Raw genomic sequence first — 23,742 nt, 5'->3', positions numbered from 1 at the left:
TTCTAGTAAGGAGGCGGACAAAATAGACAACTGAAACAAAGCGGTAGGAGTTTAACAGGTAGGTATAAACAAGACGCCATAGAAGTTAAAGGGGCATGAAGGAGCCAGTGGTCAGCTGTGTCTGCAGGCATCCTCCTGGGAGAGGAAGCATGGGCTCTGACTCTCAGAGGACAGAAATATTCACATAAGAACATTATCGGAAGAGCAAATGAATGGTTAAAGGCTCAGAGGAACGAAAGAGCATCACACATGATGGGAACCACAGATAGATTGATATGACCAAGGCACAGATTGTGTTTACGGAACTACTGAAATACGGGGCTGGGAAAAATACATAAACAATTATCTTATTCATTTAAAATATAATTTCTGATTGTATTTTATCTAGCCAGGTCTTCTCAAATGCCTCTAACCGTGGTTTGTGATTTTTGTTTGTTTGGTTTGTGCAGTAACAGCCCTCTGCAGAACATTCTTTGGGATATGTTGGAAGACAGTGTTGACTGATGCTGCCAGGTCTTTGGGGACGTAAGGCTGCTCTAGATCTACTACCTGAACAGGTCTGTTCTGGACTTGATGTTGACAGGTAAGGAAAAGACTGGATGCCGTTCCTGGGGATGCTACAGCTGTGTCTCGTCTGTTCCTGGAGGCTGGAACACTGAACTGTTAGAAGGAACACCCTGCCTTCCTGTCATAATGAGTCCCTAGCAACCACCTACTTCGGGTCACAGACAGGGAGAGGAGAGACAGCAGAGTCCTTGGCTCTTTCTGGTGCAGATAAACTGGTGTGAGGAAGCTGAGAAAGAAAATCCAGTAGCACAGCTACAACCATGGCATGTGTATCCTTTCGAGAGCCAGTATCGACCACAGTGGGGAAGCGGATGGTTTTTACAGGTAAAGGGCTTTCGAGTATCTTTCACAAAGAGAGCTAAGCTTTCTTTACCCCTCACCTATATGATGCTCACATGACAATGGACATGAGAAGGAAAGAAACACAAGTTTATTTTGCACAATTCTGCTACTCTTATGCACTCAGTCTGGGCGTCGACACAGAGCTGCCATGAACAGCTCTGTGACGTCCCCGTTCTCAGGACATCTGAGCTAACTTCCACAAAGGAATATTTTTATATCATAAAGTTTATGTTTTGTGTAATGGGGGCTGCTTTGATGTTGATAAAAAGTATACTTGTGATCAAATTTTCATTACTACTGATTTAAGTTTCTTGTATTTTTATAAACTTGACATATTTGGTTGATAAAAATTTGAGCAAGACGTGTAGTCAGCTTAGTAAAATTGTTGGCTGGCGTTTTGTTCCTTCAGCTTGCTTTACGTGATCTGGGTGGTGTGTATGTGTGCAATTATGTGTGTGTAACTGAATCACTTTGCTGTATACCTGAAACTAACACAGCATTGTAAATCAACTATACTTCAGTTAAAAAAGTGTAGTTAAATAGAATATGACTAATTGTGATGTCTGTAAGAAATAAACCACATTTAATCTTATTTCCTTTATATTTTAAAATCACAAGCCTATTTTTAAGCATACCGCTTGCTTATATGTAAATTCCCCCTCCAATCGTGAGAACCCTGGCTCCCACTCTGCCATCCGTTTACTTAATTGTTTAAATTTCAGTATATGTATATACACGTATCAGAATTGTTAACCAGTTCTCCAGGGGAAAAAACCTTATCAACTAGAGTACGGTGCTTCCTTGACGTCCTTTTGCTCTTGGGGTTACAGGCTCTGCTCATTTCCTAAGTTACTTGGGTCAGGACCTTTCCCCAGCCCCTCCAGTGAGGCTGTTTCGTACATCTGTAATGCAGTTAGATTCTCCTGTCACTGTCTGAATTGTCCTGGAATTCCTTAAACTCCTAAATGATTTTTTTAAAATTTATTTTATTGAAGTATAGTTGATCTACAATGTTGTGTTGATTTTTGCTTTACAGCAAAGTGATTCAGTTACACATATGCATATATATTCTTTTTTATATTCTTTTCCATTATGGTTCATCACAGGACATTGAAAATAGTTCCCTGTGCTATACAATAGGACCTTGTTGTTTACCCATCCTGTATGTACTAGTTTGCACCTGCTAACCCCACACTCCCAGTCCATCCCTCCCCTATCCCTCCACCCCCTTGGCAGCCACCAGTCTGTCCTCTATGTCTGTGAGTCTGTTTCTGTTTCCTAGATAAGTTCCCTAAATGATTTTTTTAAATTGTATACATCAGGGTTTGCTCTTTGTGCTGTGAGGTCTACAGGCTTCGACAACTTGGTAAGGCCGTGTACCCACATGACAGTATCACACAGAACAGTTTCACCCCTCTCAGTGTCCCTGTGCTTCACCTACACACTCCCCACTTTTCTCTCCCTGAGACCCTGGCACCACTGTTCTCTTACTGTCTCCATAGTTGTGCCTTTTCCTGAATGTCCTAGAGCTGGAACCACACAGTGTGTTGCCTTTGCAGACTGGCTTCTTTCACTTGTCAGTAGGCACTGAAGTTTCCTCCATGTCGTTTCATGGCTTGGAGTGCTCATTTATTTTATCACTGAATAGCCTTCCATCGTATGGTTCTATCATAATTGTTTACCTAATCATCTTAGTGTCTTGCAGTTTCTGGCAATTCTGAAAAAAAAAAAACTTCTATAAGGCTTTTGCATGGATATGTTTTCAACTCAATTTGGTAAACACTTACTTAGCAATGTGATTGCTGGATCATATGGTAAGACTATGATTAGCTTTGTAAGAAACTGCCAAATTGTCTTCCAGAGCAGCTGTACCATTTTGCGTTCCCACCAGCAAGTAGTGAGCGAGAATCCCTGTTGCTTTGCACCCTTGTCAGCATTTGGTGTTTTTTTATTTTTTACCTGTAGCCAGTCTAACTGGATGTAATTACATCTCACTGTTGTTTTAATTCCCTAATGATCAATGACCATATACTTATTTGCCATCTGTATATCTTCTTTGATGAGATGTCTGTTCATAATGTTTGCCTATTTTATAATTTTTTTTCTTATTGTCAAGTTTTAACAGTTCTGTATATATTTTAGATACAAGTCCTTTATCAGATAAGTGTTTTGCAAATATTTTCTCCTGCTTCGTGGCTTGTCGTTTCATTTTCTTAAATAGTCTTTGATAGAGCACAAGTTTTTAGTTTTAATAAAGAACAAGTAATCAATTTTTTCTTTCATGGATTGTGCTTTTGATGTTCTTTCTAAAAATTCAAAACCAATTCCAGGGTCCCCTAGATTTTTCTCCTTGTTTTATTCTAAAAGTTTTTACTGTTTTGTGTTTTCATTATATCTATGATCCACCAAGGTGATTTTTGTGTCTTTTATTTTATTTTTTATTTTTATACTATTTATTTATTTGGTTGCTCTGGGTCTTATTTGAGCAGGTGGGCTCCTTAGTTGCAGCTTGTGGGCTCCTGAGTCATGACATGAGAACTCTTAGTTGCGGCATGCATGTGGGATCTAGTTCCCTGACCAGGGATTGAATCTGGGCCCCCTGCATTGGGAGTGTGGAGTCTTATCCACTGTGCCACCAAGGAAGTCCCCTTTGTCTTTTAAAGTTTTCATTTCCGCCAGCTAATTGATTTCCTTTTTGCTTTAAGCCGGTTTGGGTTGGCTTTTCTGTCACTTCCAACTGTGAAAGAGTCTTAATTGATACTTGAAATTTCTTCTAATCTATGTCAGTGTGTACTTAGTTTCATGTATTTACGTAGCTCAAATTCTTGTCACCTTTGATAGGTTTAAGGTTTTTCATTATATTGATACAAAATAATTAACTTCATATTCTCCTGTATTTTATATTTAATCTCCAAATTTTCTCTGTTATAGTAAAGCTATATGAAAGCTTTTGGGTAAATTATTTTTCCCTTTCTGTTATTTTCTTGTGGTATATTTACAAAGAGTGGAATTAGGTAGTGAAAGGTACAGACTCTTGTTGAGGCCACGAACTTCAGAGGATTGTATAAAATACTGTGAACAATGTATTTGTATTTAAAGCCTGCAAATAGTTTTAAAAATCACTTTTATTTATTTATTTTTAAAATATTTATTTATTTATTTGGCTGCATTGGGTCAACCACTGGACCACCAGGGAAGTAACCCATTTTTATTTATTTTTGATAATGGAGAGGTATATATCAATCTTTTTTTGATACAACTTTTAAAAAGTTTGTTATGGGGCTTCCCTGGTGGCGCAGTGGTTGAGAGTCCGCCTGCCGATGCGAGGGACACGGGTTCGTGCCCCGGTACGGGAAGATCCCACATGCCGTGGAGTGGCTGGGCCCGTGAGCCATGACCGCTGAGCCTGCACGTCCGGAGCCTGTGCTCCACAATGGGAGAGGCCACAACAGTGAGAGGCCCACGTACCGCAAAAAAAAAAAAAAAAAAAAAAAAAAAAAAGTTTGTTATGACTATTTTAAAATATATCCCACTTACCTGTTACTTATATTCAACAATTTATCAAAATGTTTCATCATTTGATCACATAGCTTTTTTCTTTCATTTGCTGAAATATTTTAAAGTGAATTCCAGATATTCTATTGATATTATCTCACTCCTATATGTTTCACAGTGCATCTCTTAAAAAAAAACATATTCTTACATAGCCACATTGATATTATCACACCTAACAAAATTAACACCTATCCTCTGACATCATGTAATAACTAGTCCATGGTAATATTTCCCTCATTGCCTCTAAAATGCATTTTTATGACTGATCGTGAAAATACAGATTCAAGCTAGGTCCACACATTCATTGCATTTGGTTGTGTTGTCTCTTTTGGTGTCTTGTAAGCTGGTATAGACTTCTTTTTTTTTTCTTGTTGCAGAAATTGTGTCAGTCATCCAGTAGAAATACCCAACATTCTGGATTTGATTATTGTCATGTCATTTAACGTGTTCCTCTATCCTTTGTATTTTCTGAAAATTGAATTTGGCTGTTAAGTCTTGATTTTAGTAGGTTCAACTCTTTAGGGAAGCTTGTTTCTTGAATGCTACTGTGGTCAACACATCACACATTAACTTTTACGCAGGTCAGATGTTACAACGTCTATTTCTCTAAGGCCCAACACTTAGGACCTTTCTAAGTTATTGGAACTTAGCTCTTTTCCCTCCAAGTGTGGAACTGATCTCGATGGAAAGTCCATGTTCTTATAAAAGTGTTGGCAAAAGTGGGTATGTATCCTGGTTAGGCAAATGAAAAGTTGATTTGCTGCATACTTTAAGTCAAATATTGCATAGTTGCAATAAAAACATAGAAAATATTTTGTCACTATTAATAACTAATGTAAAAACAATAAAATATCATGAGAAATCATTTAAACAATTACCTCAAATGCTGATAGGTAAGGAAAAACTAACCAGATTATAAGAGGATGAGAAAATAGCTGAGAAATTTTGCAGCAACTTTGAGGATGATTTCAGAGCACTTTTAAGAGTTTTATAGTGTTTTTATTAATGTCTAATTTAATTTAAAAATCAAATTTTCCCTTTTTTGCCATAAGTGTAACACTCCTCATACTTATCATTGGTAGCTATAATTGTTTTAATTTCAATTTCTTTCATTTCTAGTGAGATTCCATTATTCCGTGAGATGATTCACAATGTATATTTACTTAGTGTACTGTGAGTACCAAATGAATTTGACCACTCATCAAGTTTTATTTTTCTACCCAATTTTAATATTTTTCCCTTTAAAACATATTTTAGAAAAAAATTTGATTCTAAATTTTTATCACAGAGATTTGAAATCCAATGTAACAAATAGAAATTGAATCCCTATTGAATACTAAAAAGTTGGCCACGAGCTTCGGAGGATACAAAAATGAACAGGAATAAGATGTTTTCTGTCTTCTAGAAGCATGTAGAACATTATAAGTTATCCTGTTATCTTATTTAATCTAAATATCCATCACAGGTGTCCCCAGAGTGTAGTGTGACATTGAAAGGAAATACAAACCCAATTCCAAAGGCCTTGAGGAGTCAAGTAGAAGAAGTGGGGATGGAGGACCATTAACTCATTGGACACTCCACAAACTACGCCCTGTGCTTTGTTTTGTTTTGTCTCCTACTCATTTCTTTTGACTGTCATAATTAGAGCACAAATTGTCTCCTCCATGATGGACAGATCTTAGATTTTATTTATTTTGCAACTAATAAAGGGATAGAGATTCAAATGTCAGTGGGTCCAACTCTGAAAACTTTTTAAAAAGTTGATATGTAACATATACTCTAGTAAGTATGTTCATCTAGTGTTCAGCTTGATATTTAACAAAGTGAACACACTGATGCATTTACTTTTTAGATCAAGATGGTGAATATTTTCATCATCCAAAAATGTTCCTTTATGTCACTTCCCAGCCAATCCCACCAAAGTCAAACACTGTTTTTATTTTTATAATCCATATGTTTTTGATAACTATGAGTTTAATCTGATAAGGTAAATTATTGTCTGTATTTTTAAAACATTTTATTTGCTGGCTTATTCTTTCATGTAAGTTTTATTATCACTTTGCTAAGTTTTATTACATAGTGAAGAGATTTTATAGATAGTTATCTTGGCATTACAAAGGTCTTACTATGAAAACTAATATAATAAACAAAAATTCTGAAGAGATTTTAAAGTATTTTAGAGCATGGTTATGTATTTTTACAACATCTGTTTGCAAACAAATGATACTGCTTACCCAATTCCAGGTCCCATGCTGCTTTAAAGTTACAAAATTACATTTAAAAAATACATTTTTTCATTGAGATTTTTAAATGAATTCCCACTTGGTCCAAATTGAGAGATTGATGGGATAATTACTATGGGATGTTAAATTAAAAAGGCACGTTCCTAGAGGGGTGGGATAGGGAGGGTGGGAGGGAGACACAAGAGGGAGGAGATATGGGGATATAAGTGTATGTATAGCTGATTCACTTTGTTATACAGCAGAAACTAGCACATCATTGTAAAGCAATTATACTCCAATAAAGATGTTAAAAAAATGGCACCATAACAGATAATCTAATTTCACCTATCATTTTTCAGATGAGAATACTGAGGTTCAGAGAGCTAAGTGACCTGCTTAAGATCACACAGCTTTTTTGTGTGTGTGTGTGCGGTACGCAGGCCTCTCACTGTTGTGGCCTCTCCCGCTGTGGAGCACAGGCTCCGGACGTGCAGGCTCAGTGGCCATGGCTCACGGGCCCAGCTGCTCCGTGGCATGTGGGATCTTCCTGGACTGGGGCACGAACCCATGTCCCCTGCATCGGCAGGCGGACTCTCAACCACTGCGCCACCAGGGAAGCCCAAGATCACACAGCTTTAATCTCAAGGTCACACAGCCTTGATCAGAAGGATGGAAGCCTCTGCCTGCTTCTTGTTTATATGATGTATTTATGTGTGTTATATCCAGATTACTGACTAAATAAATATATTAATGTATTTTTTCAACCATCATAGATCTACTAGAAAATCTGCATATGTAAACCAGGAATATTGCAGAATTCCACCTTATAAAAAGGAATGATCACAACATGGGACTTCTATAAGAAATATATTAGAATTGGAAATACTGTCTAGGAAATGGCCAAAAACCAATATGATGAATGAAACTTTAGTGATGGGAGAAGTACATAAACATGTATGTGATTATGAACAGCTCGCTTCATTAGCCTGGGTTTCAGACCCATTTATTCATCTTGGTTTTTGCCTTGTGAAACTGTCACACTCATAGTCATGTCTCAAATTCAATTATTTTAAAAATAGAAAATGACTTCACACAGAAATGCCAGTGGTTTCCTATTTGAAGAAAAAAACAAATAGTCCTCCTGCAAATTCAGCTTAAGTCTCATCGCTATGATTTAGGAGGAAAATACGTCCCATTTTAAAAAACTAATTCATGACAAAAGCTTACACATTTTAATGGGCCTGACACATTTGGCTTATCTGAATTTTATTCTGTAGTCATAGGGTGTGATTTGCCTGAATCAAAATTTATCTACAAGTGAAAGCAGTTTCAAATCAGTCCTACCTTAAATTACTGATCATGTGAATCATCACCAATGTGACTTGCAGGAAAAAAATATTAGTTGCTGGCATCACTTTGAAAAGCATCTAAACCAAGCCATTAGAAGAGGACTTCTAAGGACAAGCTTTGTCTCATACTCTATTTTTTTGTTTTTTGGGTTTTTTTTTTTTTTAGACAATATACACCTTTATTGCATGAACTAAGAGGGAAAGGAGAAGAATTGATTAGCCTTCCTGGGCTTTGATTTGATTTTCCAGAGTTGACACTTTCCAGAGTTGACACTTTGTAGGTTACATTAGTATCGCTTCCTTAAATCAGGCAGAAATGCTCAGGATTAAGCAAAAAATGTTTTTTGCTTTTGAGACAGGGCTTGAAAAAATTATTTTGTCAAAGATTAGTGGGTAGTTCTGTGTGCTAATGTGCTACCTGTGAGGAAATCAACATGAGAAGCCTGCTTCAAGAAGCAGGGCTGTCACGTTAGTTGTCATCTCAGCTGCTTCTCCTAACCTTTTTTCTTTCTTTCTTTTTATTGGAGTGTAGTTGATTTACAATGGTGTGTTAGTTTCAATTGTACAGCAAAGTCATTCAGTTATACATACATATATATTCCTTTTCAGATTCTTTTCCCATATAGGTCATTACAAGATATTGAGTAGAGTTCCCTGTGCTATACAGCAGGTCCTTATTGGTTATCTATTTTATATATAGTAGTGTGTATCTGTTAATCCCAAACTCCTAAATTTTTCCTCCCCCTACTTTCCCTTTGGTAATCATAGGTTTGTTTTCTATGCCTGTTTGTTTCTGTTTTGTAAATAAGCTCATTTGTACCATATTTTTAGGCTCCACATGTAAGTGTTATCATATGATATTTGTCTTTCTATGTATGACTTACTTCACTTAGTATGATAATCTCTAGGTCCCTCCACGTTGCTGCAAATGGCATTATTTCATTCTTTTTTATGGCTGAGTAATATTCCACCATATATATGTAGCACATCTTCTTTATCCATTCACCTGTTGATGGACATTTAGGTGGCTTTCATATCTTGGCTGTTCTAAATAGTGCTGCAGTGAACATTGGGGTGCATGTATCTTTTTGAATTACACGTTTTGTTTTTTCCAGATACATGCCCAAGAGTAGGATTGCTGGATCATATGTTAACTCTATTTTTAGTTTTTTAAGGAAACTCCATACTCCATAGTGGCTGTACCAATTTACATTCCCACCAACAGTGTAGGAGGGTTCCCTTTTCTCCACATCTTCTCCAGCATTTAATGTTTGTAGACTTTTTTTTACAACTTTATTGGAGTACAATTGCTTTACAATGCTGTGTTAGTTTCTGCTTTATAACAAAGTGAATCAGTTATACATATACAGCTGTTCCCATATCCCTTCCCTCTTGCTTCTCCCTCCCTCCCACCCTCCCTATCCCACCCCTCCAGGCAGTCACAAAGCACTGATCTGAACTCCCTGTGCTATGCAGCTGCTTCCCACTAGCTATCTACCTTACGTTTGATAGTGTATATATGTCCATGCCTCTCTCTCGCTTTGTCACAGCTTACTCTTCCCCCTCCGCATATCCTCAAGTCCATTCTCAAGTAGGTCTGTGTCTTTATTCCTGTTTTACCCCTAGATTCTTCATGACATTTTTTTCTTAAATTCCATATATATGTGTTAGCATACAGTATTTGTCTTTCTCTTTCTGGTTTACTTCACTCTGTATGACAGACTCTAGGTTTATCCACCTCATTACAAATAGCTCAATTTCGTTTTTTTTACGGCTGAGTAATATTCCATTGTATATATGTGCCACATCTTCTTTATCCATTCATCCGATGATGGACACTTAGGTTGTTTCCCTCTCCGGGCTATTGTAAACAGAGCTGCAATGAACATTTTGTTACATGACTCTTTTTGAATTATGGTTTTCTCAGGGTATATGCCCAGTAGTGGGATTGCTGGGTCATATGGTAGTTCTATTTGTAGTTTTTTAAGGAAACTCCATACTGTTCTCCATAGTGGCTGTACCAATTCACATTCCCACCAGCAGTGCAAGAGTGTTCCCTTTTCTCCACACCCTCTCCAGCATTTATTGTTTCTAGATTTCTTGATGATGGCCATTCTGACTGGTGTGAGATGATATCTCATTGTAGTTTTGATTTGCATTTCTCTAATGATTAATGATGTTGAGCATTCTTTCATGTCTTTGTTGGCAGTCTGTATATCTTCCTTGGAGAAATGTCTATTTAGGTCTTCTGCCCATTTTTGGATTGTGTTGTTTGTTTTTTTGTTATTGAGCTGCATGAGCTGCTTGTAAATTTTGGAGATTAATCCTTTGTCAGTTGCTTCATTTGCAAATATTTTCTCCCATTCTGAGGGTTGTCTTTTGGTCTTGTTTATGGTTTCCTTTGCTGTGCAAAAGCTTTGAAGTTTCATTAGGTTCCATTTGTTTATTTTTGTTTTTATTTCCATTTCTCTAGGAGGTGGGTCAAAAAGGATCTTGCTGTGATTTATGCCATAGAGTGTTCTGCCTATGTTTTCCTCTAAGAGTTTGATAGTTTCTGGCCTTACATTTAGGTCTTTAATCCATTTTGAGCTTATTTTTGTGTATGGTGTTAGGGAGTGATCTAATCTCATACTTTTACATGTCCCTGTCCAGTTTTCCCAGCACCACTTATTGAAGACACTGTCCTTTCTCCACTGTACATTCCTGCCTCCTTTATCAAAGATAAGGTGACCATATGTGCGTGGGTTTATCTCTGGGCTTTCTATCCTGTTCCATTGAACTATCTTTCTGTTTTTGTGCCAGTACCATACTGTCTTGATTACTGTAGCTTTGTAGTATAGTCTGAAGTCAGGGAGCCTGATTCCTCTAGCTCCATTTTTCGTTCTCAAGATTGCTTTGGCTATTCGGGGTCTTTTGTGTTTCCATACAAATTGTGAAATTTTTTGTTCTAGTTCTGTGAAAAATGCCAGTGGTAGTTTGATAGGGATTGCATTGAATCTGTAGATTGCTTTGGGTAGTAGAGTCATTTTCACAATGTTGATTCTTCCAATCCAAGAACATGGTATATCTCTCCATCTGTTGGTATCATCTTTAACTTCTTTCATCAGTGTCTTTTAGTTTTCTGCATAAAGGTCTTTTGTCTCCTTAGCTAGGTTTATTCCTAGATATTTTATTCCTTTTGTTGCAATGGTAAATGGGAGTGTTTTCTTGATTTCACTTTCAGATATTTCATCATTAGTGTATAGGAATGCCAGAGATTTCTGTGCATTAATTTTGTATCCTGCTACTTTACCAAATTCATTGATTAACTCTGGTAGTTTTCTGGTAGCATCTTTAGGATTCTCTATGTATAGTATCATATCATCTGCAAACAGTGACAGCTTTACTTCTTCTTTTCTGATTTGGATTCCTTTTATTTCCTTTTCTTCTCTTATTGCTGTGGCTAAAACTTCCAAAAGTATGTTGAATAAGAGTGGTGAGAGTGGGCAACCTTGTCCTGTTCCTGATCTTAGTGGAAATGGTTTCAATTTTTCACCATTGAGGACGATGTTGGCTGTGGGTTTGTCATATATGGCCTTTATTATGTTGAGGAAAGTTCCCTCTATGCCTACTTTCTGCAGGGTTTTTATCATAAATGGGTCTTGAATTTTGTCAAAAGCTTTCTCTGCATCTAGTGAGATGATCATATGGTTTTTCTCCTTCAATTTGTTAATATGGTGTATCACGTTGATTGATTTGTGTATGTTGAAGAATCCTTGCATTCCTGGAATAAACCCCACTTGATCATGGTGTATGATCCTTTTAATGTGCTGTTGGATTCTGTTTGCTAGTATTTTGTTGAGGAATTTTGCATCTATGTTCATCAGTGATATTGGCCTGTAGTTTTCTTTCTTTGTGACATCCTTGTCTGGTTTTGGTATCTAGGTGATGGTGGCCTCGTAGAAAGAGTTTGGGAGTGTTCCTCCCTCTGCTATCTTTTGGAAGAGTTTGAGAATGATAGGTGATAGCTCTTCTCTAAAAGTTTGATAGAATTCGCCTGTGAAGCCATCTGGTCCTGGGCTTTTGTTTGTTGGAAGATTTTTAATGACAGTTTCAATTTCAGTGCTTGTGATTGGTCTGTTCATATTTTCTATTTCTTCCTGATTCAGTCTTGGTAGGTTGTGCATTTCTAAGAATTTGTCCATTTCTTCCAGGTTGTCCATTTTATTGGCATAGAGTTGCTTGTAGAAATCTGTCATGATCTTTTGTACTTCTGCAGTGTCAGTTGTTACTTCTCCTTTTTCATTTCTAATTCTATTGATTTGAGTCTTCTCCCTTTTTTTCTTGATGAGTCTGGCTAATGGTTTATCAATTTTGTTTATCTTCTCAAAGAACCAGCTTTTAGTTTTATTGATCTTTGTTATCATTTCCTTCATTTATTTCTGATCTGATTTTTATGATTTCTTTCCTTCTGCTAACTTTGGGGTTTTTTTGTTTTTCTTTCTCTAATTGCTTTAGGTGCAAGTTCAGGTTGTTTATTCGAGATGTTTCCTGTTTCTTAAGGTGGGATTGTATTGCTATAAACTTCCCTCTTAGAACTGCTTTTGCTGCATCCCATAGGTTTTAGGTCGTCATGTCTCCATTGTCATTTGTTTCTAGGTACTTTTTTATTTCCTCTTTGATTTCTTCAGTGATCACTTCGTTATTGAGTAGTGTATTGTTTAGCCTCCTTGTGTTTGTATTTTTTACAGATCTTTTCCTATAATTGATATCTAGTTCATAGCCTTGTGGTCGGAAAAGATACTTGATACAATTTCAATTTTCTTAAATTTACCAAGGCTTGATTTGTGACCCAAGATATGATTTCTCCCGGAGAATGTTCCATGAGCACTTGAGAAAAATGTGTATTCTGTTGTTTTTGGATGGAATGTCCTCTAAATATCAATTAAGTCCATGTTGTTTAATGTATCATTTAAAGCTTGTGTTTCCTTATTTATTTTCATTTTGGATGATCTGTCCATTGGTGGAAGTGGGGTGTTAAAGTCCCCTACTATGAATGTGTTACTGTTGATTTCCCCTTTTATGGCTGTTAGTATTTGCCTTATGTATTGAGGTGCTCCTATGTTGGGTGCATAAATATTTACAATTGTTATATCTTCTTCTTGTATCGATCCTTTTATCATTATGTAGTGTCCTTCTTTGTCTCTTGTAATAGTCTTTATTTTAATGTCTGTTTTGTCTGATATGAGAATTGCTACTCCAGCTTTCTTTTGGTTTCCATTTGCATGGAATATCTTTTTCCATCCCCTTACTTTCAGTCTGTATGTGTCCCTAGGTCTGAAGTGGGTCTCTTGTAGATAGCATATATATGGGTCTTGTTTTTGTATCCATTCAGCCAATCTGTGTCTTTTGGTGGGAGCATTTAGTCCATTTACATTTAAGGTAATTATCGATATGTATGTTCCTATTCTCATTTTCTTAATTGTTTTGGGTTCGTCATTGTAGGTCTTTTCCTTCTGTTGTGTTTCTTGCCTAGAGAAGTTCCTTTAGCATTTGTTGTAATGCTGGTTTGGTGGTGCTGAACTCTCTCAGCTTTTGCTTGTCTGTAAACGTTTTAATTTCTCCATCAAATCTGAATGAGATCCTTGCTGGGTAGAGTAATCTTGGTTGCAGGTTTTTCTCCTTCATCACTTTAAATATGTCCTGCCAGTCCCTTCTGGCTTGCAGAGTTTCTGCTGAAAGATCAGCTGTTAACTTTATGGGGATTCGCTTGTGTGTTATTTGTTGTTTTTCCCTTGCTGCTTTTAATATGTTTTCTTTGTATTTAATTTTTGACAGTTTGATTAATATGTGTCTTGGAGTATTTCTCCTTGGATTTATTCTGTATGGGACTCTCTGCACCTCCTGGACTTGATTAACTATTTCCTTTCCCATATTAGGGAAGTTTCCAACTATAATCTCTTCCAATATTTTCTCAGTCTCTTTCTTTTTCTCTTCTTCTTCTGGAGCCCCTATAATTCGAATGTTGGTGCGTTTAATGTTGTCCCGGAGGTCTCTGAGACTGTCCTCAGTTCTTTTCATTCTTTTTTCTTTATTCTGCTCTGTAGGAGTTATTTCCACTCTTTTATCTTCCAGGTCACTTATCCGTTCTTCTGCCTCAGTTATTCTGCTATTGATCCCATCTAGAGTTTTTTTTTAATTTCATTTATTGTGTTGTTCATTGTTGCTTGTTTCATCTTTAGTTCTTCTAGGTCCTTGTTAAATGTTTCTTGCATTTTGTATATTCTATTTCCAAGATTTTGGATCATCTTTACTATCATTATTCTGAATTCTTTTTCAGGTAGACTGCCTATTTCCTCTTCATTTGTTAGGTCCGATGGGTTTTTATCTTGCTCCTTCACCTGCTGTGTGTTTTTCTGTCTTCTCATTTTGCTTATCTTACTGTGTTTGGGGTCTCCTTTTTGCGGGTTGCAGGTTCGTAGTTCCCGTTGTTTTTGGTGTCTGTCACCAGTGGCTAAGGTTGGTTCAGTGGGTTGTGTAGGCTTCCTGGTGGAAGGGACTGATGCCTGTGTTCTGGTGGATGAGGCTGGATCTTGTGTTTCTGGTGGGCAGGTCCACGTCTGGTAGTGTGTTTTGGGGTGTCTGTGGACTTATTATGATGTTAGGCAGCCTCTCTGCTAATGACTGGGGTTGTGTTCCTGTCTTGCTAGTTGTTTGGCATAGGGTTTCCAGCACTGTAGCTTGCTGGTTGTTGAGTGAAGCTGGGTGCTGGCGTTGAGATGGAGATCTCTGGGAGATTTCCACCGTTTGATATTATGTGGAGCTGGGAGGTCTCTTGTGGACCAGTGTCCTGAAGTTGGCTCTCCCACCTCAGAGGCACAGCACTGACTCCTAGCTGCAGCACCAAGAGCCTTTCATCCACACGGCTCAGAATAAAAAGGAGAAAAAGTAGAAAGAAAGAATTAGTAGAAGGAGAAAGAAAGAAAGAAAGAAAGAAAGGAGGGAGGGAGGAAGGAGGGAAGGAAGGAAAAAAGAAAGAAGATAAAGTAAAATAAAGTATGATAAAATATAATAAAGTTATTAAAATGAAAAAATAATTATTAAGAATAAAATAATAAAAAAAACAAAAATGGACGGATAGAACCCTAGGACAAATGGTGGAAGCAAAGCTATACAGACAAAATCTCACACAGAAGCATACACATACACACTCAGAAAAAGAGAAAAAGGGAAAAAAATATATATATCGTTGCTCCCAAAGTCCACCTCTTCAATTTGGGAGGATTCGTTGTCTATTCAGGTATTCCACAGATGCAGGGTACATCAAGTTGATTGTGGAGCTTTAATCCGCTGCTTCTGAGGCTGCTGGGAGAGATTTCCCTTTCCCTTCTTTGTTCTCACAGCTCCCGGGTCTCAGCTTTGGATCTGCCCCGCCTCTGCGTGTAGGTCGCTGGAGGGCGTCTGTTCTTCGCTCAGACAGGACGGGGTTAAAGGAGCAGCCGCTTCGGGGACCCTGGCTCACTCAGGCCGGGGGGGAGGGAGGGGCATGGAGGCGGGGCAAGCCTGCTGCGTCAGACGCCGGCGTGACGTTGCACCAGCCCGAGGCGCGGCGTGCGCTCTTCTGGGGAAGCTGTCCTTGGGTCCCGGGACCCTGGCAGTGAGGGGCTGCACAGGCTCCCCGGAAGGGGGGCGTGGACAGTGACCTGCGCTCGTACACAGGCGTCTTGGCGGCGGCAGCAGCAGCCCCAGCGTCCCACGCCCGTCTCTGGGGTCCGCGCTTTTAGCCGAGGCTCGTGCGCGTCTCTGGAGCTCCTTTAAGCAGCGCTCTGAATCCCCTCTCCTCGCGCACCAGGAAACCAAGAGGGAAGAAAAAGTCTCTTACCTCTTCGGCAGCTCCAGACTTTTTCCCGGACTCCCTCCCGGCCAGCCGTGGTGCACTAGCCCCTTCAGGCCGTGTTCACGCCGCCAGTCCTCTCTCTGCGCTCTGAAGCCCGCGCCTCAGCTCCCAGCCCCGCCCGCCCCGCCACCAGCAGACAAGCGTCTCGGGCTGGTGAGTGCTGGTCGAAGCCAATTCTCTGTGCGGGAATCTTTCAGCTTTTCCCTCCGCACCCCTGTGGCTGCTCTCGCTTCCGCGGCTCCGAAGCTTCCCCTCTCCGCCACCCGCAGTCTCCACCCGCGAAGGGGCTCCTAGTGTGTGGAAACCTTTCCTCCTTCACGGCTCCCTCCCACTGGTGCAGGTCCCGTCCCTATCCTTTTGTCTCTGTTTTTTCTTTTTTCTTTTGCCCTACCCAGGTACGTGGGGGAGTTTCTTGCCTTTTGGGAGGTCTGAGGCCTTCTGCCAGCGTTCAGTACGTGTTCTGTAGGAGTTGTTCCACGTGTAGATGTATTTCTGGTGTATCTGTGGGGAGGAAGGTGATCTCCGCGTCTTACTCTTCCGCCATCTTAACAAAGATCCCCTACATTTTAAAATGTATTCCAGGCTCCTGAGTGCTAATGTGTGTTCTACGAACTCTAATCTCTGGAATGCTCCAGAGCTGTGGGAGAGCCACCAAGTGCGCTGGTCAGAAAAGACATCGTGGAGGAGGTAGACTTTTTTTTTTTTTTTTTTTTGGCTGTTTTGGGTTTTCGTTGCTGTGCGTAGGCTTTCTCTAGTTCTGGCGAGCGGGGCTACTCTTTGTTGCGGCACTAGGGCTTATTGCAGTGGCTTCTCTTGTTGCGGAACACGGGCTCTAGGTGTGTGGGCTTCAGTAGTTGCGGCACACGGGCTCAGTAGTTGTGGCTCACGGTCTCTAGAGCGCAGGCTCAGTAGTTGTGGCGCACGGGCTTAGTTGCTCCGCAGCCTGTGGGATCTTCCCGGACCAGGGCTCGAACCCGTGTCCCCTGCATTGGCAGGCGATTCTTAAACACTGTGCCAACAGGGAAGTCCCTGTAGACTTTCTAATGATGGCCATCCTGACCGGTGTGAGGTGATACCTCATTGCGGTTTTGATTTGCATTTCTCTAATAATGAGTGATGCTGAGCATCTTTTCATGTGCTCGTTGGCCATCTGTATTTCTTCTTTGGAGAAATGTCTATTTAGGTCTTCTGCCCATTGTTTTCTTTTCTTTTTTTTTTAATTGACTTGTATGAGCTGTTTTGTGTATTGTTGGTCGCATAGTTTGCAAAAACTTTCTCCCAGTCCATGCATTGTCTTTTCCTCTTAACCCTTGTGACCGTGATCATCTTATCTGTAATTTGAGGCCAATAGTACCTATTTCATAACATATTCTATGATGATTTAATGAAATGAAAGTGCCTGCATATAATAAGAATTCAGTAACTTTTTTGAAGTTTTTTAAAAAATAATTTATCCTATTTATTTTCTTGAGAAGCTGATTATCTGAAGGGGGGAGGAGCTAGGAGAGGACACAAAAATCATCTTAGAATCTTATTTTTTTTTCATAACAAACCAGCCAAGTATACATTATTTCCTAAAGTCTTAAGCCATAGGTGGGTTTTTAATGGGCACAGAGAGAAATAATCTAAGACTATCTAAGCCCGTGGTTTCTAAACTTCAATGTGCATGCGAATCGCGTGGGGAGTCTTGTTAAAATGCAGATTCCGAGTCCAAGGGTCTGGGTGGGCCTGAGAGTCTGCATTTTTGACAAACTCTCAGGTGATGCCTGTGCTGCTGGTCCAGGAACCATACCTTGAGTGGTGAGGGTCTGAACTCTTCTGGCTCTTACTGTTGTGACTTTGGACTAGGTGTTGGACTAGGACCTTGGACTCTGTGCACCAGTTACACGGTCTGTAAAATGGCAATATGAGTATCTACTTCATAGGGTTGCTGGAAGTTTTAAATGAGTCAGTGCGCATAGAGTACTTAGACCAGTGTCTGGCACGTGGTATGCTCCATATCCGCATTAACTGTTATCATGTGACATAGATCACTAGCAGTATAAAGTAATAAACTGCTGGCTATGGGCCCAGAACACTATAAACATATATATATATATATATATATTTTTTTTTTTCCCGTATGCGGGCCTCTCACCGCTGTGGCTTCTCCCATTGCGGAGCACAGGCTCCGGACGTGCAGGCTCAGCGGCCATGGCTCACGGGCCCAGCCGCTCCGCGGCACGTGGGATCCTCCCGGACCGGGGCACGAACCCGCGTCCCCTGCATCGGCAGGCGGACTCTCAACCACTGCGCCACCAGGGAAGCCCCCAAAATATATTTTTTAAGCTGCCAACTATTGGCCTTTTGTATTTTCCTATAAACCTGATCTAAATAATACTAAGGAAAACAAGTTCCATTAAAACGATGTTGTGATAGAATGGCAGGTTTTAAAAAATGAATTCGTTAATTAATTTTACTGAAGCATAGTTGATTTACAATGTTGTGTAATATAGAATGGCAGATTTTGGAATACTACCTTAAACCGCATGAATTCACGGGATCTTGGTTCGGAAAACAACCCAGCATCCTGTGGTCAGGAAGGATAGATGGGTGGGAAGTCTTACCCTTTGTCTGTCTCCCTTGTGTCCGTCCCCCTCCCCTGTCCTGTCTGCTGCAGCAGGAGAGGCAAAAGCATCTTCCGAGGCACCTGCCCTGTGGAATCCTAGTTGGTTTCACTCACAGCCAGTGAGAAAGGGTAAAGTGCCTGCTGTCTAGCTGACCCCAGCTGCCAGCAATTATGTCAGAAACGGTGAAACCTACTAAACGGCCCTTCTGACCACAGATACCATCTTTGAGAAAAATACACTCCAGGGTGGAGAATGAGACCGATTGAAGATTATCCACGCTTTTAAGAATAATAGCTCTGAAAGAGACTTCAAAACGCTTATGTGGTCGAATCATTTCTTTGGGGCAGCACTTTCTAAAATAAAGGAAATAATTTCTGGAAGCTACAGAATTGCAGGCGAGGCAGTCATTTGAGAAGAGGAAGTTCTGTATCTGGGGTTGAACTCGACAGACCTGGCGAGGAGCCCCAGCACCCCACTTCCAAGCCGGGGCTAAGCGGGAATGACCTTCCCAGACAAGGACCTAGAGCAGCGTGAGGAAAGCTTCTGGTGGAGGAAAGGCGAGCTCTGGTTTCTTTCCAAGCCTTATTCTTGTCAATCAAGGGAACTGCACTGGGGATGGAGGTGGGGAGCCCCGAGTGGCTGGAATGAGTGCAGCACCTCCCAGTTTTGCTAAACAACGATCAAAACTCACCAGCCCCTAATTGGGGGAGGGAGGGGGCTACTGAGGAACGGGCAGAAACAGTGTGCCTGGACATAGGAAGCAAATCCGCTTTCTGCCAGCGATACTAAGACCTCCCTGCTGAGGGCTCTGAACTAACCAGTCCCAAATCTAGGGCACCGATTCTCAAAATGTAATGTGCAGAAGAACCGCTTATGGAGATGCTTAAGGATGCAGAATGCCCCAAATTCTGAGTTCGTTTTTCTGGGACCTTGGAACTTGCACTTAAAGAAGCACGTGGAGAGAGTATGACGCAGGTGGTCCATGTGACACTTTGTGGGAAACACGTAGACCCTTGGGCAGCAGGCACTGTTCCTCTTCTACCCCAGCAAGGTCACAGGTCCTCCAAGGCTGGAAGGTCTGACTGGACTCTAGTCAGCACAGAAGACTCAGCTCACGAACATTGTTGTGTTTTTTTTGTTTTTTGTTTTATTATATTGGAGTGTAGTTAGTTGATTTACCATGTTGTGTTAGTCTCAGGTGTACAGCAGCAAAGTGATTCAGTCACATATCCATATATCTACTCTCAGATATATGTTTCTACAATGTAATCTAAAAGTTTTAAAATGTAATTTAAAGGCTCATAATTTTTTTAAGAAAGGTTGGGAACATTTGTATAATTCAAATTAGTGTGTGTTATATCATTCTGTAAATGAGCATATAAAACAAAATATGTCTTTCAGCCCAGTGGATTATGGCACTGATAACAGGATAATTAGGAACCTGAGTAGTTGAAACTTATGTAAGCAAAGCTACCCGAGGTCAAGATGAGTGAGTAAATGTTGATGGCAGTCGGGTTAGATGAATTCTTCGTTCCTAGCAAGGAAATAATACCTCCCATGTCTCTTTCTTTTAGAGATATCCAGACTCTTTCAAACTTCAATTCACAAGCTGAGTAGCCACCCTCTTTTCACAATATGGAAGCAGAATGAAGTAGGCGTGCTGGTCATGTGGGCTAAATAAAGATGTTAAAAAGCACATGCCTTTGATTCTAAAATCCTAGGGACTGACGTGGTAGATCTCGTTCATTTCCTTTCCTAGGGATTGTGCAACCACTTAGGACGTGCGCTCCACTGCTGGACCACACTCTCTCCCCATCACCTCCTCTGGGAACATGTCGGGGCTGGATGCACACCAACACCCACACACACATTCTCAGCAGAAATCACCCGAGGAATGTCAACCCCTCTTATCTGCAGGGATTAAACAAAAGTTACCAGTTCCAGATCACAGCGATTTCTTCTTTTCTTTTCTCAATTCCAATGTCTTAGATTTCCTTGAAATGCCCCCTCCCCCAAAAATGATAGCTTATCATTGACCTTGGCGTATAGTTACTCAGAAGAAAAGATTGAAATGACAGTTTGTGGTAAATCCCCAACTCTGTTGGAGGAGAAGTGCTGTGGAAATACCATCTGATTGTATGAATTTCTGGTGTAAGGACTATAAAGTAGGAAGTTATTTACACTAGTGTATATATTGGTCAAGAACCCCATTAATCATTGTGGGTTTTTTTAAGAATATTTTTTACAAATTTGTTTATTTAATTTATATATATATATATATATATATATATATATATATATATATATATATATTTTGGCTGCGTTGGGTCCTCGTTGCTGCATGTGGGCTCAGAAGTTGTGGCTCGTGGGCTCTAGAGTGCAGGCTCAGTAGTTGTGGCGCATGGGCTTAGTTGCTCCGCGGCATGTGGGATCTTCCCGGACCAGGGCTCGAACCCGTGTCCCCTTCACTGGCAGGCGGATTCTTAACCACTGCGCCATCAAGGAAGCCCTAATCATTGTTAAATAAATAGTTCCTGCTGCTCCCCACCCAGAGGGCTCTGAGGATGCAGCTCGTCCACAATCAATGCGGGAGATTGAAAGACTCTGCCTTTGTGATTTGGGGTCTGAGCATCTTCATATGGCTTTCTTCAACTGAGAGTCACATACCTCTTGTTACACTCTTCTCTTAGTGGCCTTGGAGGATGGCTTTGGAAGACTCGGATATTCATACACAACAACCAGCCTTTAAGTCTGACTATCTTTAAACATTATCTCCAAATTTAGGTGGGAGTTTTTCCAGCCATTTTTGTGTGATGATATAACATAGACAAAAACTGTATGTGTAAACATTCACTTCACCACTGTGAATCACCTAAAAAAAAAAAAGAGGGTGCCTAGCTAAAATATTTGCAAGTTGAAACATATATTTGGGACTGAGATTGGGCCCAAAGGCTGAGGTTGTACAAAAAGTTAGGACCATGTATTTAAGCAGAAAGTTCAGGGTTCACAGAAGGTGGGATAGGGTAGACACACCGATAAATGGAAAGGTAAAGACCCCCATCCCACCTGGCACAAAGGCAGAGGGTTCAAGGTCGGGGATACTTATCTTCTCACCTCTTGACCAGACACAGTTGAGAAGGTAAAATTTTGAGCAAGCGACTTGAATATAAGGTGGCTTCAAAGACAACTTCTGCCATGATGGTTATTCCTGTAGTCTATCAGAAGGGATCACAAACACTGGGACCTTCTGTCAACTCCTACCTTCATCAAATGACTGGTATACCCGAAACCCCCATCTTCTTCTCTTCTGCAGTTACAAGGAGATGGAAGAAGAAAGAAGAGCAAAAAAAAGCTGCACAGAGATGATCACAAACCCTAGTTGGTCTCTGTTTACATTTGTCAAATTCCTACAGAAGGACATTCAGGGAATCTTGACTAGAGCTTTGAATTTCAGCCCCGGTACAGACCTGATTTACTGTAGCTCCCACCCAGCAGGCAAATCCAACAGCCAGGTGGCTGGCGCCCCCCTCCTTGATATGTCCTCTGCCCTCTGGCTTTAGTTTCTCCTGTTGTCCAGGCTGAGACCTTGTTCTAGCCACACCGCACTCTGTTTTAGGATGACCAGCTGCCCCAGTTTACCCACAAGGAGGGGTTTCCTGGGACACTGGATTTTCAGTGCTAAAACTGGATGAATTGGCCACCCTAATTCCAGCCCTGTAACTGCTGCCCTATCCCAGCCTCAACACATGTACTTGAATTCGTTATCTGAATTTTGCACGAAGCAGAGTGGGGAAATGTTGGTGCAGTCAAAGCACCCGGCAGGAGTTCCCTCATATGTAAGCCTTTACTACCTTCCTCCCTGGCACTCAGAGGAAAATAAACAGGCCCAGTGGCTGCCACGGCGATTGCTCGGTAGATGCACCCCTCTGCTCTGAGGACATCTTGCCCAGTTCTAGACATGTGTGTTCACTGGCCTCTGTCTGATCTGGGGCTGCTACTTCTCTTGACTAAAAACCACTTGTTTTGTATGTCTGTGGGTCTATTTCTGTTTTTGTAAATTCAGTTGAATCTTTTTTTTTTTCAGATTCCACATGTAAGTGATATATATTTGTCTTTCTCTATCTGACTTGCTTTACTTAGTATGATAATCCATCCATGTTGCTGCGTATGGCATTATTTCATTCTTTTTTTTTATGGCTGAGTAATAGTCCATCATATATATGTACCACACCTTCTTTAGGGGAAGGCGAGTGGAGGGATAAATTAGGAGGTTGGGATTGACATATACACACTACTATATATAAAATAGATAACCAACAAGGACCTACTGTGTAGCACAGGGAACTATACTTGATATTTTATAGTAACCTATAAAGGAAAAGAATCTGAAAAAGAATATATATATATGTAACTGAATCACTGTGTTGTACACCTGAAACTAACATGACATTGTAAATCAACTATACTTCAATAAAAAAATAATAGATTTTTTAAAAGGTTTTTAAAAAGTTATATATGAAAACATAGGAGAAGAGAGTAGTTAGACATGATACCAAAAGCACAGTCCATGAAAGAAAAATCTGCTGCATTGGACTTGGAAAAATTAAAAACTTTTGCTCTGCAAAGGTACTGTTGAGAGAAAAACATAAAATAGAATAAAGTAAAATAAAATAAGGACCACTTGTATCAGACCATCTATTGAGTTCATCATAAACCCAGGAGACCCCGAATTTATCCTAAATTGTTTCCAGTAATCCGAGGGGACCTCAAATTTTACAATAGGGGCAAGACCAGCATTCTGGGCCATCACACTTGCTTAGAGGCAAAAAAAATCAATAAAATGTTTTTTCCCTTTTTATGTTTTGGACTTTTTTTTTTTTTTTTTGCCTTGGTCTCAACAGTCAGCTGTCCCTGTATTTGAGTGGTTTCTGTCATCAGTGGGAATGTCCTACCTAACATGAGGGTCGCATAAATCATGTGAAGTGCAAATCAGAGGGACAGCACAGCCCGTGCGCTCTCCTGAACTTGCTACGACCTAAATGAGCTGGGTCTGTGCCTTGTCGACTTAGGGAAGCTGGCACTGCATTTCCCAGAACCTCCTCCTCTGCACAGTTTTGGGCCAGTCGGGGCCAGCGAGCCATTGGTGTGAGATTGGAAGGCAGAAGGGAAGTAGACAGTATGTCTGTGCTGCCAGGTGCTGCTGCGGCTACTGACCGTTGGTA

The 23,742-nt window shown here is 40.3% G+C and overlaps 1 protein-coding gene across 1 annotated transcript in view; it reads left to right on the top strand.

Annotated features, from left to right (window-relative positions):
- The first annotated feature begins 455 nt into the window (after positions 1-455).
- SPMIP2 (sperm microtubule inner protein 2) overlaps positions 456-23,742 on the top strand; it is a 102,372-nt gene continuing 79,085 nt past the window's right edge. Inside the window, exon 1 of the mRNA XM_060097845.1 lies at positions 456-891. Coding sequence (XP_059953828.1) covers positions 828-891 — 64 coding nt within the window. The 5' untranslated portion in view covers positions 456-827. The remainder of the gene's footprint in view (positions 892-23,742) is intronic.

This window comes from Mesoplodon densirostris, chromosome 1 (assembly GCF_025265405.1).
Source record: "Mesoplodon densirostris isolate mMesDen1 chromosome 1, mMesDen1 primary haplotype, whole genome shotgun sequence".
NCBI lineage: Eukaryota > Metazoa > Chordata > Mammalia > Artiodactyla > Ziphiidae > Mesoplodon > Mesoplodon densirostris.
Note: the sequence above shows the minus strand (reverse complement) of the source record. Positions and strands in the feature narration are given on the sequence as shown.